Below are 15451 nucleotides of genomic sequence, written 5' to 3' on the forward strand. Positions count from 1 at the left end.
TGCTTATCTTTGTTATCCAAATCATCATGTTGAACATTGTCAATCAAATCATTGTCATTCAAATCATCATGCAAATCCTGTGTATCATACTTTGGAGAAGAAGAGACTGAGACAGTCTCCTTTCCCCAAATCTCTTGCATCTGTGCCTGAACTTGAGAATAGAGTCGCAAGAACTCTTTGTTTTGTCGGTCGCTCGGTTCTTGTATTGCTTTGTTCTCACGATCAAATTTTGCTTGTCTTGCTTTGGCTTCCAAACGTGCTTGCTTGCTCTCACACGCTATGGTTGCCATTCTTTCTTGGTAACGGCTCTCTATGGCTGCCATGTCTTCTTCGTAGGCTTTTCTTTATGCTTCTCTTTCTTGGTTCAACTCCTCCATAGGAGTTAGTGCAATCTATCGTAGATGGAAAAGGGGGAGGGTCTGAAAGACCTCCTGGTGGGGAAAATTCTTCTTCGCCTCTCTCATGCTCATCACCTCCAAGCGAAGTATCGATTCCGCTTCGAGTGATGACCATTCTGCAATCGTGGGTTCTTGTGGGTTCTTGGGTTCTTAAGTTCACGAGGAACTTGGGTTCTTGATGTTCTTGAGTTCTGAGGATCTTGAGGTTTTCTTTCGCTTGCAAATCGCGTTGGAGAAGGATCTTCTCTTCACCCGAGTTCTACTCTTTTCCGTGGGTGCACCCCTTGGCGGCCTTGCGCTCACACCAAGGTTGCTTTTTCCCACCTCACGTCGATTGACCGGCCGCTAAGTGCACGGTCCGCTCTCAATGAGTGAAAAGAGACACAAGGGGGGGCTGGACAAGCCCTTTTTTCTTGGGATTCTTGTCACTCTTCAATAAAACACGATTAGGAATCGAGACGCCCAAGGGAACTTGGGTTCGTGCGACCTCAACAAGCAAAAAATATGCTTGTGGTTCTTATGGTTCTTTCCTTGAGTGATCAGAACACTGCCAAAGCTCTGATACCAATGTTAGGTGTAGCGGAATGACTGTTTGCGCTTTGCTCAAGATGAGTGCTCCGAACTGTGCTCAAGGTTCCTTTTAGTTCTTATGGAAGGGAGAGCCTTCCGTTCTTAATGGAAAGTTCTGTGATCACGAACAAAGTGAATGGACAATGTGCGTGCAAGTGTACGAGACTGAGAGATAGAGAGAGAAGAGAGATACGACACCAGAAACGTTGTAAAACCCTCCTCCGAAGGCCCCACTCTCGTCGGCGAGAGTGGTCTACTTTTGATTGCACTAAGTGGTACAATGCATATGCAATGGACTGATGCAACTTGGACTATGCCGATGATGACGACGGTGGTGACAACGACGACTTGATGGCTAAAATCTGAGATCTTCTAATCGCTGAATTTCGGGACTGTTTCGGTGGCTGGAAATGACTGTTTTGGCTGCGTTTTTATGGCTGAAATTCAGGGAACTTCTGCAACCAACTTGGGGCTGATCTGCTACTATCCCTTAGGGCTGAAAACGCTGTGGTTCCGATGTGGGTTGGGCTGAAAACCAAAAACGCTGAGGCACTCTGGGACAGAAATCCAAAAACGCTGATGAGGTTGATTTGAGAAAACGCTAGCAAAGCTGATGAATCTGCTGGCGATGGCAGTAATCTGCAAACGCTAGGGTGCTGGTGATGTTGACGATCCAGGCAATGCTGAAAACGCCAGATCTTGGAGGTAGGCGAGGATGGGATCTTCAAAAACGCTAAGGTTTTGAGGGGGTACTGTTGAGAAGTTGCCTGTTGAGCGGGAAGCTCCTGTTGCCTCTTCTGCCAGAAAGTGCTAACTTGGGTTTGCTTATATATTAACTTAGCAAAATTGCCCTACCTACTTTTGTTGGAAAGTCACTTAAAAATAATAAGTGAAAATAACCAAAAATAGGAAAAATAGGCTAAATGCACTGGAAAATTCCCCTGATTGAATTTAATGGATTCTGAAGGGAATACTGATGATCATGCTGTGTGCAACCAAAGGATATGCATCTATGCTAAGTGACTGGGCATGCACGGTCTACGAATAGACTCACAAAAGTGCCAGATCACTTCTAAATCTAGACCGACTGGACTGACTGAACCCTGATCATGCTGTAGCTTGTCCACGGACACATAGGGTTGGATGTGTCACATGACATTGGGATATATGTAGATGAGTTTTCAGATTATGTACATACAAAGGGTGATAGAGGTGCTCAGCTTGCAAGGACATGGATTCCGTTGCTATTATATGCTGATGATATTGTGCTAATCTCCGATTCTCCAGAAGGGATACATCGTCATTTGGATGCACCGCATGCATTTGCATGGGACAGTGGATTGTTTGTGAACCTTGGTAAGACCAAGGTAATGGTGTTTAACACCACGGCGCAGTGGGTAAGGAGGTCCGTCCCTATCTTGGGGCGGTTTTCAGTGGTCCAGTATGTTCCCTGAGGCGTACAACAGATACGCGATTGACTAGAGCCTATGCAACATTGGGGAGACTTGAGAGGATATGTTCGCAGGTTCAGTTCCAGGAACCTCGGACAAAGCTTTGGCTCTTTGACACTTTGGTCTCTTCGGCCATGCTGTACGGAGTGGAGATATGGGGCCCCTCAGTTGATCATCATAGCAGAGCTGGCAGTACTGATGGATGGAGATGTATGAAGAAGCCCTTGGTGTCTATGATTTCTCGGATGATTAGGGCCAAGGCCTCAGTACCACATGACATTGTTAGGGCGGAGCTCGCCGCTCCTCCATTGGTAGTGGAGGAACTCACTCGATCAATTTCATTTATGGATAGCACTTGGGCTCTCCGATGGACAGATATGCTCGATCAGCACTAGAGTCTTTGCGACAGCTGGCATTGCAGGGAGATAGAACATGATGGTATGCAGAGATGGCATCTTGGTTTCAATTACATGGCTTTAGTATGGACCGGCTACCCCCATTTCAATACTCTCTGGATGCACCCTCCACCCCCCTCACTAGCGCAAAGATTACCAGGCCCATCAGACAAGACTTGATTCAGTTGGATACGAAGAGGACATGGATACAACCTACACATGAGCTAGGTACGAAGATGACTTTCTATAGAGAGCATCTTCTCCAACTCACGGAGGATGGTTTTATGGATACTCATCTATCCCACGGGATACGATGTGCTATTGGTCAGTACGCACATCCTCACATCAGCTAGCGATCGAGATAGACAGATTTAGAGGAGTACCCGGTGAGTCCAGGATTTGTCAGGTGTGCCAAATAGAGCCAGAGACAGAGCTACATTACATATGTCACTGCTCAGTATACTATGAGAAACGAGGCTGCTTTCAGAGAGGGGGTTTTGGGCCACTTTCTAGAGTCATGAGATACCAGGATCAGAGATGCCTCGGATTATACTTACTGGAGATTCGCAAACACAGAGAGGACCTCTTAAAGAGGGGCACTCTGAGAGAGATTTAGCGACAGCGGAAGATTACAGATTTCTTTGAGTCACAGGCAGAGGAGTTCGAGCAGCCTCCACAAGAGGTACCAGAGGCATACTGCTTGATCAGGCGATAGAGTTGGGGCGATCCGGTCGCCCACGGATGAGAGGTCCCTCTTGATATCGACGCAGATTGCGACAGAGGATCCATACCATACTGGCACGACATAGGAGCCGTCCCGGATACTGATGTATATGTATATGATGTCTCGACTGTCAGAGAGCTCCATTGTATCAGCTCACCCTTTGTATTCCCTTTGTATTAGCTTTCACCCCACCCCTACCCATTATTTTCTTTTCAGCTCTTTGTACTTTTTGTACCCAGACTTGGTATTATATTCACCACATGTAACCTTTTGGTCTCATAGGTCATTTTGGCCTTCTGAAGACGTTAATATTACATTTCATTTCATTTCTCTCTCTCTCTCTCTCTCTCTCTCTCTCTCTCTCTCGTGCTTTCTCCCCTTGGTCTATACGCTTCTGCATCGTTGACTTTGACAAGGCCATCTAGCAGTATAAAGGAAGAGAGCTCGTCCTCTTCGGACAGTGAACAAATGAGAAGAAGACCAAGGAGTTTAAGGAAAGGGTCATACTGTCACATTTGAGACGTTTTCGGCTACCAGGACACCCATTGAGCCCTTGAGTTTGTACAAGAGTTTGATGTCGCCTTCTTTGGAGGTTGGTTCACGGAACACTCCAAGGTACAAAGGGCGGCATCTTACTTGAAAGGAACTGAAGAGACTTGGTGGTCTACTTTGTTGTTACGTAGAGAAGCACACGCGGCGTGGTTAAAATTCAAGAAAATTTTCACGTCCACTTGGATATGAGACGAATATGAAAGAGATGTCGTCTCGGCTTGGCATCATTTGAGAATGACTAAGAAGAATACATTGGATGACTATTGTCAAAGGTTTTGGGATACTTATTTGCCAGTGTCTTCATTTGGGAAGATTACTTTGAGGGACCAGATTGAGCGGTTTTGCTGTGGTTTGCCAAAAGGGATTTGAGAGTATTGTCTAGAACAAAAGTCTGACTCTATTCAGAGACTTATGGGACATGCTAAGCAAGGATTTGGAATACTGGATCATTGACTTACCTCCGAACAGGATAGTATCCACAGTGAAGAGAATGAATCAGGAGAACTAGATGCAAGTTCATCAGATGATTCCGGAGAAGAAAGGGGATCAGATGATAGTGCGTCGGAACCCTAGTGCGTCTTAGGGTTCCGACGATTGAGACTGACGTGCCAGTTCATCAGATAATTCCGAAAAAGAAAGGGGATCGGATGATAGTGCGTCTTAGGGTTCCGGCGATTGAGACTGACGTGCCAATGGACAGGGGAGGCTGGCGAGGCTACCCACAGGTCCCAGGGCACAAGAAAGAAAGGAAAGAGGAATCTGCTGATAAATCAGAGAATTCCACAGATTCAAATTGAGGTGCCAAGGACAGGGAGGCCAACAAGGCTACAAACAGGTCTCTGGACACGAGAAAAGAATTGAAAGGTAAGCTAGGTCCACCGGATGATTTGGTCGAGGGTACTTTTGGCCCTTGATGCAAAGTGGATGGAGGAAGAGAAATTCTCTTTAGAGAGAGCTGTACCTTGAAATTTTTGGGCTATTAGTAGTGTCTATGCCAAAAGTTACTAATAAATCAGCAGGTTGAATTGGTGCGGTGCTGATTGCATAAGAGGGGAGCCACTCCACTCCTTTGTCACAGATTGCTTAGATTGATTAAAGTCACTAATTTCTCTTTGAGATTTTTGTAGAATGACTTTATGAGTTGTGTGTACTGAATTGGAAATTTCCTTGATTGAATTGAAAACATGTGCTCTTTCATGTGTGTATTGTTAGAAACATGTAGAGAAAGATGAAATGTCTGTAGCATTTTGTTCGATGAACAATTAAAACTTAGTGCATCTAGACATCCGTCAGAGATAAGTAAGATTTGGATGTGATGGCTAAGTGAATGAAGAATGAATGTGATTTGAACTTATAGTGCATGTAGACATCTGTTAGAGATCGGTGAGATCTGGATGTGATGCCTAAGTGAATGGAAACTGAATGAGATTCTAGTGCATCAAGATGTCTATTGGGATGAGATGACTAGATATTGTTGTGAGTGCATCAAGAGTTCCGTAAGGATGAGATGACTACAGAATGATCTAGGTGCACCAAGAGTTCTAGACGGAATAAGATAGCTAGATTGTGATTGAAACACCGTGTTCAATGTGAACGAAGTGTGATTTTGTGAATTGCATGCTATGTGGATGTACTATCTTGTGGGGATGGTCATGGGCATGGTTTGCTTGATTGAAATGTGAAAGGAAAAGATATGAATCTGATAGTAACAAGATTTAGTAGATCAAAACATCCATGAAAAGATCAGTGTGGTCTGGATGTGATCGCTAAATGGTTACAATGATCAGGATTTGTATTTGAGACCCTCAACAGAAATATGATTGATCAGTGATTGATGTCTTTGTAGAAGTGCTGGATTGGTGCATGAGTACATAGAGTCAATGTCTACTCAAGAAAGTTTCTGTCCTTTGGCTGTTTTTGCAAGTGTAATCGAGGGCGATTACAATTCTTTCAAGAGGGGGAAATGTCACAAAGTGATGACGTGGCATGTCCAATTGGAAGAGAAATGACGGAGTGGACAAGAGAAAGTGAGCAAACCAACTGAAAGAACTTATGGAGCACCGTCCGAGGCGCCTAAAACCCTAAAGACCAAAAGCTTGAACTCTGCGGAGGATTTTCGTAAAATGTGTTGACATGCTGACGTGGGCTTGTCAAGATCCTTGAAAGAACTTAAGCTAGATTGAAGTTTGAGTTGTATGAGCAGTTTTTACCGCCAGATTGTGAACGAAGGATTCGTATGGAATAGGATTGGCTAGCCCAAAAATACCATGAATGAGTTACGACTTATGTTCTAATCTTCTGAAGGTAACCCCTTTCATGAAGATCTCAGATCAAGAAAAGTTGCAAAAGTCCGAAGCATGATTCAAGAGCATGAAGGTCTACCCTCATGATACCCTTCAAAGAATGATGGAGTTAGCTATCAATTGCTAAAAATTTGCTCTTGACAGGGACTCCTCGTCACCAAGAGCAAAGCACATGTTGTGCAAGACAACAAACAATTTATGATGAGTGTGAAGACTGAAGCAAAAAGCGCCCTACATTAGAATGACCTCAGTTCAAGAAGCCAGAGGCCCAAGAAAAAGAAAACAAAGTATTTCTCTTTAACAAAGTTGAAGAACTATATGGATGAGGGAAAGTGTTTCCTTCGTGGGGGAAACGGCCTTAAGAAACACGATTGCCCCCTCCACAAGAAAGATCCGAGTTCCTCCAAGTTCCAATTCCATCCTATCGAGCAAGAAAAACGAAAGCACGCACTTTGGTTGGGGATGCCTCAACAATTACAGAGTTTTCATCTTGTATGATCTAGTTTCAGCAAAAAATTTATCTCTCTCGACATTACTGAAAGATAATGCTTCCACCCCGACCAATCAGGCACTCCAGTTACGTCTAGTTCTGCCTTTGAAGAATTAACTATGAATTCGACTGAGGTGTGCGGACATTTCAACTTGCACGTTGACAACCATAAGGAGGATATTTCCTGATTGGAGGCAGCATGCATCAGGACAAGAGGCACTTCATGCAAATGGAGGGTTGGAAGGTGTTAGTGTAAGGAAAAAAAGTGAAGCAGAAAAAGCTAGGAGGAAGGAAGCGAAGAAAAGAAGACGACGAGCCCGGAGGATAGAGGCTCCAAAGCTTGTGTAAAGATGCAGAGTTCCTATTTCTCTTTCCTCTTCAGATTTTTCTTCGACATCTCTGCATGAGATTTTACATTTTTTGTGAGTCTAGAGGATAAAGCTAGCGCTCTCTAGAATTGCACATTTTATTTGTATACTAAAAGACATGAGATTTTACATTTTCTTTGGGCTAGAGAATAAAGCTGACGCTCTCTAGATTATGTTTTTCTTTTAAAATATTGCAGTGCATGTAAAGGAACATATGGTTTTAGACTCGCTGTCAGCCAGGTCAAGAAAATGGAAAAGTGTGTATGCATACAATACGACCTACATTATTATGAGCTTTCATGAAAGAACAAGTTTTATTGTTGCTTGCATAAGGCTATTTGTCAGGTGTCTAAAATGCACATAACATCGCAGTTGGCAGTATAAATCTTAATGCTTTGCAATAGTATCTATATTTGTTACATAAGATCTTTCTTATATTTTTGCTCAAAATGTTTTTCAACAGTGTTTTTTGTTTTGCTTATGTAGGCAATGCCATCTTACCAGTCTGTTGTTAAACATTCCTGTAAATTGCGAACTTTTGGCATCATATGGATGCTACTGGGACTGGCGATTGGTCCTTGCAATTCCTACATTGGGCATCATCGGAGAGCTTTTCACAATGATCAACCCCTCTCAAAGATTGCTATGCATCGCTTAAGTTATGAGAATGATTCATCTGTGTCTATTGACGTGTCGCCAACTCTGCTTGGTTCTCAGGCAAGTAAAAGATACAAGATTTGAAGCATGATTAGGAAAGAAATTTATGTGTTCCAAGCAAGATCATGCAAACTCTAATTCTGGGTAGTTATGATTGTTTTTGGTAGGGTGGAAATGTAGATTTTGTAACAGTTCAATTCAAAAGGCCTTCAGGAGCCTCCATATCCGATTGGATAGGAGTTTTCTCGCCGGCTGATTTCAAGTAACTTCTCTCTCCTTTTATCAATCTTAAATGTTAATGATTTGATAGTAGGAATTTCTAAGTTGTTAATATTTCTTCTAGCCTATCCCACCACACAGCTAGCATCCATGTTTGCTTTTTGTTTGATTGTTGTCTATAGAGACATGGCGACATTATGTACGGATTTGTCGCATAGGCTATTTTGCCCTCCTTTAGTAGACACTATCACATTTTTCCTTCTTTACTGCTAGTTTCAAGCTTCCCCCCCCCCCCCCCCCCCCCCCTCCCCCCCTTTTTCCACACTGTGAATGCTGTGAGCGGGGGGTGCCTTCGGATGGGTATGGCAGGGAACTGCAGCAGGTTTTATGGGTAGTTCATTGCCGTGAGTGAAAAGTTATGTTCAATGTTTAAGTGATGCTTAAGTATTGTTGAAAGACTGAATAAATCCCACAGTACCTTGGTTCCTGATATGTGATTTGTGCTTGCTGTCACACTCTAATCGTGTATAGCATATGGTCTTCCTAGGCGATGCGATAAGGAAGTGGAATACAGAGTATTTTTGCTGGAAGCAGGGGAAGCCAGTAACAAAAGAGACCGCTTTAGGAGTCGGGAGTCTGAGTGATTAGAGTTTATTTTTTCAAATGTTTTCCTTGACCATACAACATCACTTTTCTGAGTTTGTATGGTTGTAAGGGAATTTTTCTCTTTTTACCTGCTGACACAATTTCCAACATAGAAGAGTGCTTGTTTTCATTAGTGTGACCTATTGTAAGCTTCTTGGACTCATTCATGAACTATGTAATTATCTGTGCCACAAACAAGTCCTCACCAATCATTATTTGTGTTTCTTGAATTTACCAGTTCTTCACTCTGCACAGCAGATACACTTGGTACAAACAGGGACTACCCTCCTTATTTGTGTACCGCACCAATCAAGGTTTGTTGCAGTAATTCTCTTTCCTTGTTGTGCATATCTGAGGTTTACCCATTTTCAGTCTTAGATATTGACGTTTTGAAAGGTTGTGCTTTGTTGGTAAGCAGTATCAGTTCGCCAATTTTACGACCTCTAATTACGTTGAGCTAGGAGAAGGATCTTTGACATTTCGAATCATAAATCAGCGTGCAGATTTCTCGTTTGCTTTCTTCACAGGAGGTCTGGATGAGGTGAGTCTTTTGGCCCTTGTGGTTTTGAGAAATATGGATTAGCAACTTGACCCAAACAGCCTGTAACCTTCTGGGGTAGCTTGCGGTGTGAACAAAGGTTATTCAGTTTGTGATTTAAGCTGAGAAAGATTAAAAAAACTTATGTGGTGTACCTAAGGTAAATAGGGCTTACAAGCTAAATGTACCTAGACTGGTCCTGAGGGCTTTCATAAAAAAAGTGTGTTAAGGGGAACACTTTCAAAAGGTGCATTTGTATACACATGGATAGGTCTTTCTTTTGGATTCTATTGTATATAGTTGTGAGAGGATATCGATTTGAATCTTGACAAAGTCTGTGTAGTTAACTTGATGTTTCTTTTGTGTTGCTGAATCCATGGCCAAAATCTAATTGGCTGTCTGTGCATGATCAAACAGCCTGTGCTACTTGCAGTCTCGAGTTCAGTAATCTCTTTCGTAAATCCAAAGGCTCCTTCTTATCCTCGTCTGGCTTTCACGAGCAAAACAAGTGAGGTAATCTATGTGCGATCACTCAGAGAGCTGCATCACCATAGCGCCTGATAATTGCCTGATAATATCTTTATGATGGTCTGTAGATATCCGTGACTTGGACCAGTGGGTACAGTCAAAATGAAGCCATCCCAGTGGTAAAATGGGGGGAAATAGATGCCACTGCTGAAACTGTTTCTGTAGCTCAAACTTTGAGTTTTGAACGCTCTGACATGTGTGGTAGGTGTTTCTTACATCTCAAACAAAATGTGAATCGAGTTTCTCACTTTAATACTATTATTGTAAGACGTCAATGCCTTTATATAATTTTTCCAGTGTCATTGGGAGGGTCGAAAGCCCGCTAGAAGCTCTTTTTCCTTTACTTCTCACTATTAGGCTAGATTCTGTGAGTGGAATTGGTTGTGCATCTTTGATGTGTGACGGGTGTTATGTGGGGTGAAATCCCTTCTTAATTGAATTTGTTGTAAACAAGATCCTTTTTGTGTTCTTCAAGCTCATCTTTAAAGTTTGCCAAGTTTTAACTTCCAGTTCTTCAAAACTGTTTTAATTCATGTTTGGGCCTGGACAGTGTTTGTCGGCCTTTTTTTCTTTGGGCATCCCGTTGCATTACCTTGTAACACTGACGGTGGGATTTTCATCCAGCCACAGTGACAACAATGTATACTCACATTACACAGAAATATTAATCTAGCACAATTCTGTTCTAACTTTGCTCAAAAAGAGTATATACTTTAGTTAGAGTGACTTAGGTTGCTGGTTTGAGAGAAGGCCCTTGGAGGAGGGAATTGAACTGGGCGCATGGGTTCAAAGGCTATGGGTCTTTCTGCCATGCATACCTTACAAATCCCAATGAAATGTGGAAAGTCTGCAATCTACTTTCTTCTATACTAAGGTGCATCAGTCTTTTTGCCTAATGATCACCACAACAAGGCATGCACAGTATTATGGGCATTGTCTCCGGTCAATGCGTCACAGGCCAGAGGGCTTGCCTTACTCCGTCGACTTCAACGGTGGTATCATCATGGATGATGACGGCAAGAAGGTGATCTCGCGCATGTGTGGTCTTTGCTCTCAGCTATTTAGACACTACATACTAAACAAATGGAGTGAAGTACCAAGTGATTTAAAAGACAGAGTCGTCAGCATACTTCATGATGAGTTTCCCGTTCCAACACGGGATCAGCGCTTCAATGAATTCCTGATGAAGATTCGAATGCGCGAATACTGCAAACACAAGCGTTCCGAAGTGCAAAAAGCAATCAAGCATGGGTGGAACACGCCAGATTGGCTGGCCAAAGAAGATTGGAAGAATGCGAAGAAAGCAGCGCGCGAGAATCCCGACAAGTGGAAGCAACAAAAGGATGCAGCCAGAGCGCGAGTAGAGGCAGGGACTTTTGTTTCCACCCCTATGCTGACCTTGCAGTCACAACCTACTTTTATTCAAGAAGTTGCTGCATAGTACTTCAATTGGACATGATAGAGGTTGGGGTAAGCCTTCTTCAATCTAGGCGAAATCACTATGTATGCCAAAGCAATTATCGGTCATTTATTTGCAATCTTACGTTTACCTGTCACAGTGCTGCAATGAATCTTCCTCGTCATTTTGAGGCCCTAATTATTGCAGAGGTGAGTGAAATGGGTAAGAGTCTCAAGTCTGTCCAACCTGAAAAGAAATCATCTTATTATTGATTTCAGAAAGTCCGGTTCTGTAGTCATGGTCTACAATGCTCAGTCCAGCCACAGCAGTAGGATGACCACCTTGCTCTTTAAGGTATAAAACACGAGCAGGAAGGGCTTTGGATGATTGGGAACAAGGATGAACCACACATAGGCATTGCTTAAGTGGGCAAGGGCCACTTATCTATGCTGGAAGCAGGCGGCATTGCATTGCCTAAGACTGCATAGATCAGCAGCCCAGCTAAATCTTGGATGCAATCTTCAGATTCCCCTTGGGCGACCCACAGTAAGAGTATGACAAGCCAGTCACCAGGTTAAACAAGAGGATCAGATTATGGGGAACCCAAGCGGGATTCATACCTATCAACCTGGTTTTAGTTAATCCAGTTACCAGGTTAAACACGAGGACCAGATTATGGGGAACCCAAGGTGCTTATGCAGTTATGTAAAAAGAGTGAGTTGTACAGCTCTTTGGTTAACCGAGAAAGACTCTTGTGTTGTTTTGCTACTTGCAAGGTGCTTTTGAGCAAAGATGCTAAAACAAAACATAATCTTCTGAATATGCGATAGCCCAAATGGTCAGGATGTGTGAGTTGGAGCCGGTGATGTGTTAGGTTCAACCCTCACCTTGAATCCTGTGGCATCTCCATCACAATGCCCAATATAACTTCTAGTATGAAGCTCTCTGTTTAGCTAACTGGTCCATCCTTTGTTTTGTAGGTTCACCGGCACGATCAGTGGGTTGGCGTGATCCAGGATACATTCACACTGCATTTTTAGGGGGTCTTTGGCCCAGCTACACGTAAGAGATTTACACAATTAGTCTATCAAATTGGGACAGTTCAAAAAGTGCTGATGAAAATGGTCTTGAGAGAAATATTGAAAAGAGCCGGTTTATTTCAGATACTACTACACAGTCGGACACAAGCTTCAAAATGGGTCCTATATATGGGAGCAAACTCGGAATTTTACTGGAGCTCCTTTTCCTGGTGAAGATTCTCTGCAGCAGGTTGTTATTTTCGGCGACATGGGAAAGGTAGGTGCCAGTCTGTTCTCCCTTTTCCTTCAACTTTGTTATACCTTTTCTGTTGTTATACCTTTTCCGTTCTTTATTTATGGGGATGAGAGACAAGAGAGGATGTAGTCTGCCCTGCATCTCTAGAGTTATGACAGAAACTCAGTGCACTGATCTTTGTATTGATGTATGCTCTCGCGCGCGCACGCGTGTGTGTGTGAGCATATATTGGTACCTAGTTCTACACACTACTGGACACTGATGACATTAGTGGGGATGTCATAGTGTTCAATCAATACTATGCATGACGGAGCTGATGTTATATTGTCTTGTGAATGACTACCGTGAGTCTATACCTTGCATTTTCCTTTTAAGGGTGATTCATTTAGGTGTGTAAATATATGAACAAGAAGAAGTCAAGTCTGGAATGAGATCTTTAAGGCAGTCTCATTCATATGCTATTTATGACTTATGGGCATTGCAGGGAGAACGAGACCTATCAAATGAATACAACAATTTTCAGCCAGGAGCGCTAAACACTACTGACCGCTTGGTTGAAGATCTTGACAATATAGATCTCATCTTTCACATAGGAGATCTATGCTATGCAAATGGATATCTTTCTCAATGGGACCAATTTACAGAACAAATTGAACCATTGGCTTCACATGTACCTTACATGGTAGCTAGGTAACTTCAGTGGTGTTATTCTTGTCTGTACGATTGATAAACTCTCAGTCTCCTAAGTACTGATGGTACTTTTCAGTGGCAATCATGAAAGAGATTGGCCAGGCTCTGGCTCGTTTTATTTAAACACGGATTCTGGTGGAGAATGTGGTGTGCTGGCACAAACTATGTTCAACATGCCTTTGAAGAACAGAGAGAAATTCTGGTGAGAGGCTTCTAAAGTTTTAGGTTTGGCAGTGTGTGTGCACTGTGTGCATGAGTGTGTGCGAAGACTTTGATGTGTGTGCATGCATGCGCGTCTCTCTCTCTGTCTTGGAAGACATATTTCAGAACAGTTTTAGGGGTTTTGTGTGGGTTTGCATGTAAATTTGAGGTGAGTCACTCATTTTATCTCTTTTGAAGCTTACATCTTCAATAATTGTGCTTGTTTTGGAAAGACTTCTTGGTTGATTTAGCCCCTTGCTTTTCAAGGCATCAGTTAATGCTATTCTCATGGTTTTCTGCTCAGGTACTCCTTAGATTATGGTCTCTTCCATTTTTGCATTGCGGACTCTGAACATGACTGGCAAGAAGGCAGTGAACAATATAAGTTTATAGAGGAGTGTCTGGCATCAGCAGACCGTTTGAAGCAACCGTGGCTAATCTTTGCAGCGCATCGGGTTCTTGGTTACTCTTCTGATAAGTACTATGCTAAGGAGGGCACCTTTGCGGAGCCCATGGCAAGAGAAAGCCTTCAAAAACTGTGGCAGAAATACAAAGTTGATCTGGCATTCTTTGGCCATGTGCACAACTATGAGAGAACTTGCCCCGTATATGAGGTAAGTCGATTCTTAGTAATAAGGGAAGCATGCCTTATGCTAACCCAAGCTCTCAACTAGTTTTCAAAGTGTTGCACACTCTTTGCAGTTCATAAAAACAATGTTACCAGGTATGCTACAAGCGTCCAATCAGGGCAAAAGACTCAAGAAACTTAGTAGCTCACTTTAGATGGCTTGAAACAATCGTATGAGCCGATGAGAGCTGGCAAGCTGTACCCAGACGATTGGATTGACAAGCTTCGCTCAAAGCCGACTTGTCCATGGTGGCTTGATTACCCCTGAGGGCGAGTTTTCTGCGTTAGTTTTTGCAACCTAATGCTAACCACCTTAGGGATAACTGCCGTACAGTTGCCCGGGTCCGAAAGAAGAAATCAAATTGTCCCCATTTTTTGCAGGGGGTAGTGTTAACTATGAGGCCGTCCCATTTATTTTGAAAGGATGGGCAATAGTAATTATGATATGTAGTGTGAATATTTCAGTGTGTTAAGCCAAATACTGAGGGGCCATCGAAACAAGGTTCTTAAATCGATTACAATTGGCATGATGGTTGGCATTAAGAGCAAGATAGGTTATGCATCCTATGAGATTGAGGTCTACCTTTGTTTTAAAAAAGGGCCTTGTGCCTATGTTATGTTAATGGGCCTTCTCAAGCACTCTTAAATAGGTAAGTTTCTTGTATTTCCACCTCCAATCAAACCTCGTTATTTGATTTTTCTGCAGAACTCGTGTATCAGCACAGAAGCTTCCTACTATACCGGAGTTTTCAATGCAACTATTCATGTGGTCGTGGGAGGTGCTGGTGCAAGCTTATCTGAATATACTGATGTACAAACCAGCTGGAGTTTCTCTAAGGATATGGATCATGGTTTTGGCAAACTGACGTCGTACAACCGATCAACCTTGTTCTTTGAGTACAAGCGGAGCAGCAACAGTGAAGTGTATGATTCTTTTTTGATCAAGAGGGAGTACATTGATGTGTTGGGTTGTGATAGTATAAATAACTGTCCACCGTTCACTCTAGCTACATAATTTTTTTGGGTGACACAAGTTCATTTTTGTTGAAATGAGTTCATTTACTTGGTATTGATTGTATATATGGATTCAAATCTTTATGTCCAATTTAGAACAAGCATTGCACCTAAAGATGTTTGTAGCTACTACAAGAACTGTCTCCTAGTGGGTTCAAAATCTAAGTTGTTTCAAGTACATATTGATCGTTAGCTCTTTTTTCGCTTACATGTAACTAAGTCTCTCTCTCTCTCTCTCTCATGATGGTCTAGTAGCAGAGCACTTTACACATGCTAGAGATATGCTGGTAGAGGTTCTTGCAGTGTTGTTCAATTGTGCCATGTGTGAAGGGTTACCTGAGACTTGGAGGTTGTCTACTATTGTGCCTATCTTCAAAGCAGGTGATCCTACAGAGCCTGGGAATTA

At 42.7% G+C, this 15451-nt stretch overlaps 1 protein-coding gene across 1 annotated transcript in view; it reads left to right on the plus strand.

Moving 5' to 3' along the window:
- Positions 1-15223, plus strand: part of LOC147464990 (nucleotide pyrophosphatase/phosphodiesterase-like) — a 28299-nt gene extending 13076 nt beyond the window's left edge. Inside the window, exons 2-13 of the mRNA XM_086517355.1 lie at positions 7738-7968; positions 8076-8170; positions 9011-9086; positions 9191-9313; positions 9728-9823; positions 9907-10039; positions 12218-12299; positions 12401-12533; positions 12997-13202; positions 13279-13404; positions 13708-14017; positions 14738-15223. Of these exons, the coding sequence (XP_086373481.1) occupies positions 7741-7968; positions 8076-8170; positions 9011-9086; positions 9191-9313; positions 9728-9823; positions 9907-10039; positions 12218-12299; positions 12401-12533; positions 12997-13202; positions 13279-13404; positions 13708-14017; positions 14738-15046 (1917 nt within the window). The 5' untranslated portion in view covers positions 7738-7740 and the 3' untranslated portion in view covers positions 15047-15223. The remainder of the gene's footprint in view (positions 1-7737; positions 7969-8075; positions 8171-9010; positions 9087-9190; positions 9314-9727; positions 9824-9906; positions 10040-12217; positions 12300-12400; positions 12534-12996; positions 13203-13278; positions 13405-13707; positions 14018-14737) is intronic.
- Positions 15224-15451: the final 228 nt, after the last annotated feature.

Source organism: Adiantum capillus-veneris, chromosome 1 (genome assembly GCF_014529385.1).
Source record: "Adiantum capillus-veneris isolate H3 chromosome 1, ASM1452938v2, whole genome shotgun sequence".
In the NCBI taxonomy this organism is placed as follows: Eukaryota; Viridiplantae; Streptophyta; class Polypodiopsida; order Polypodiales; family Pteridaceae; genus Adiantum; species Adiantum capillus-veneris.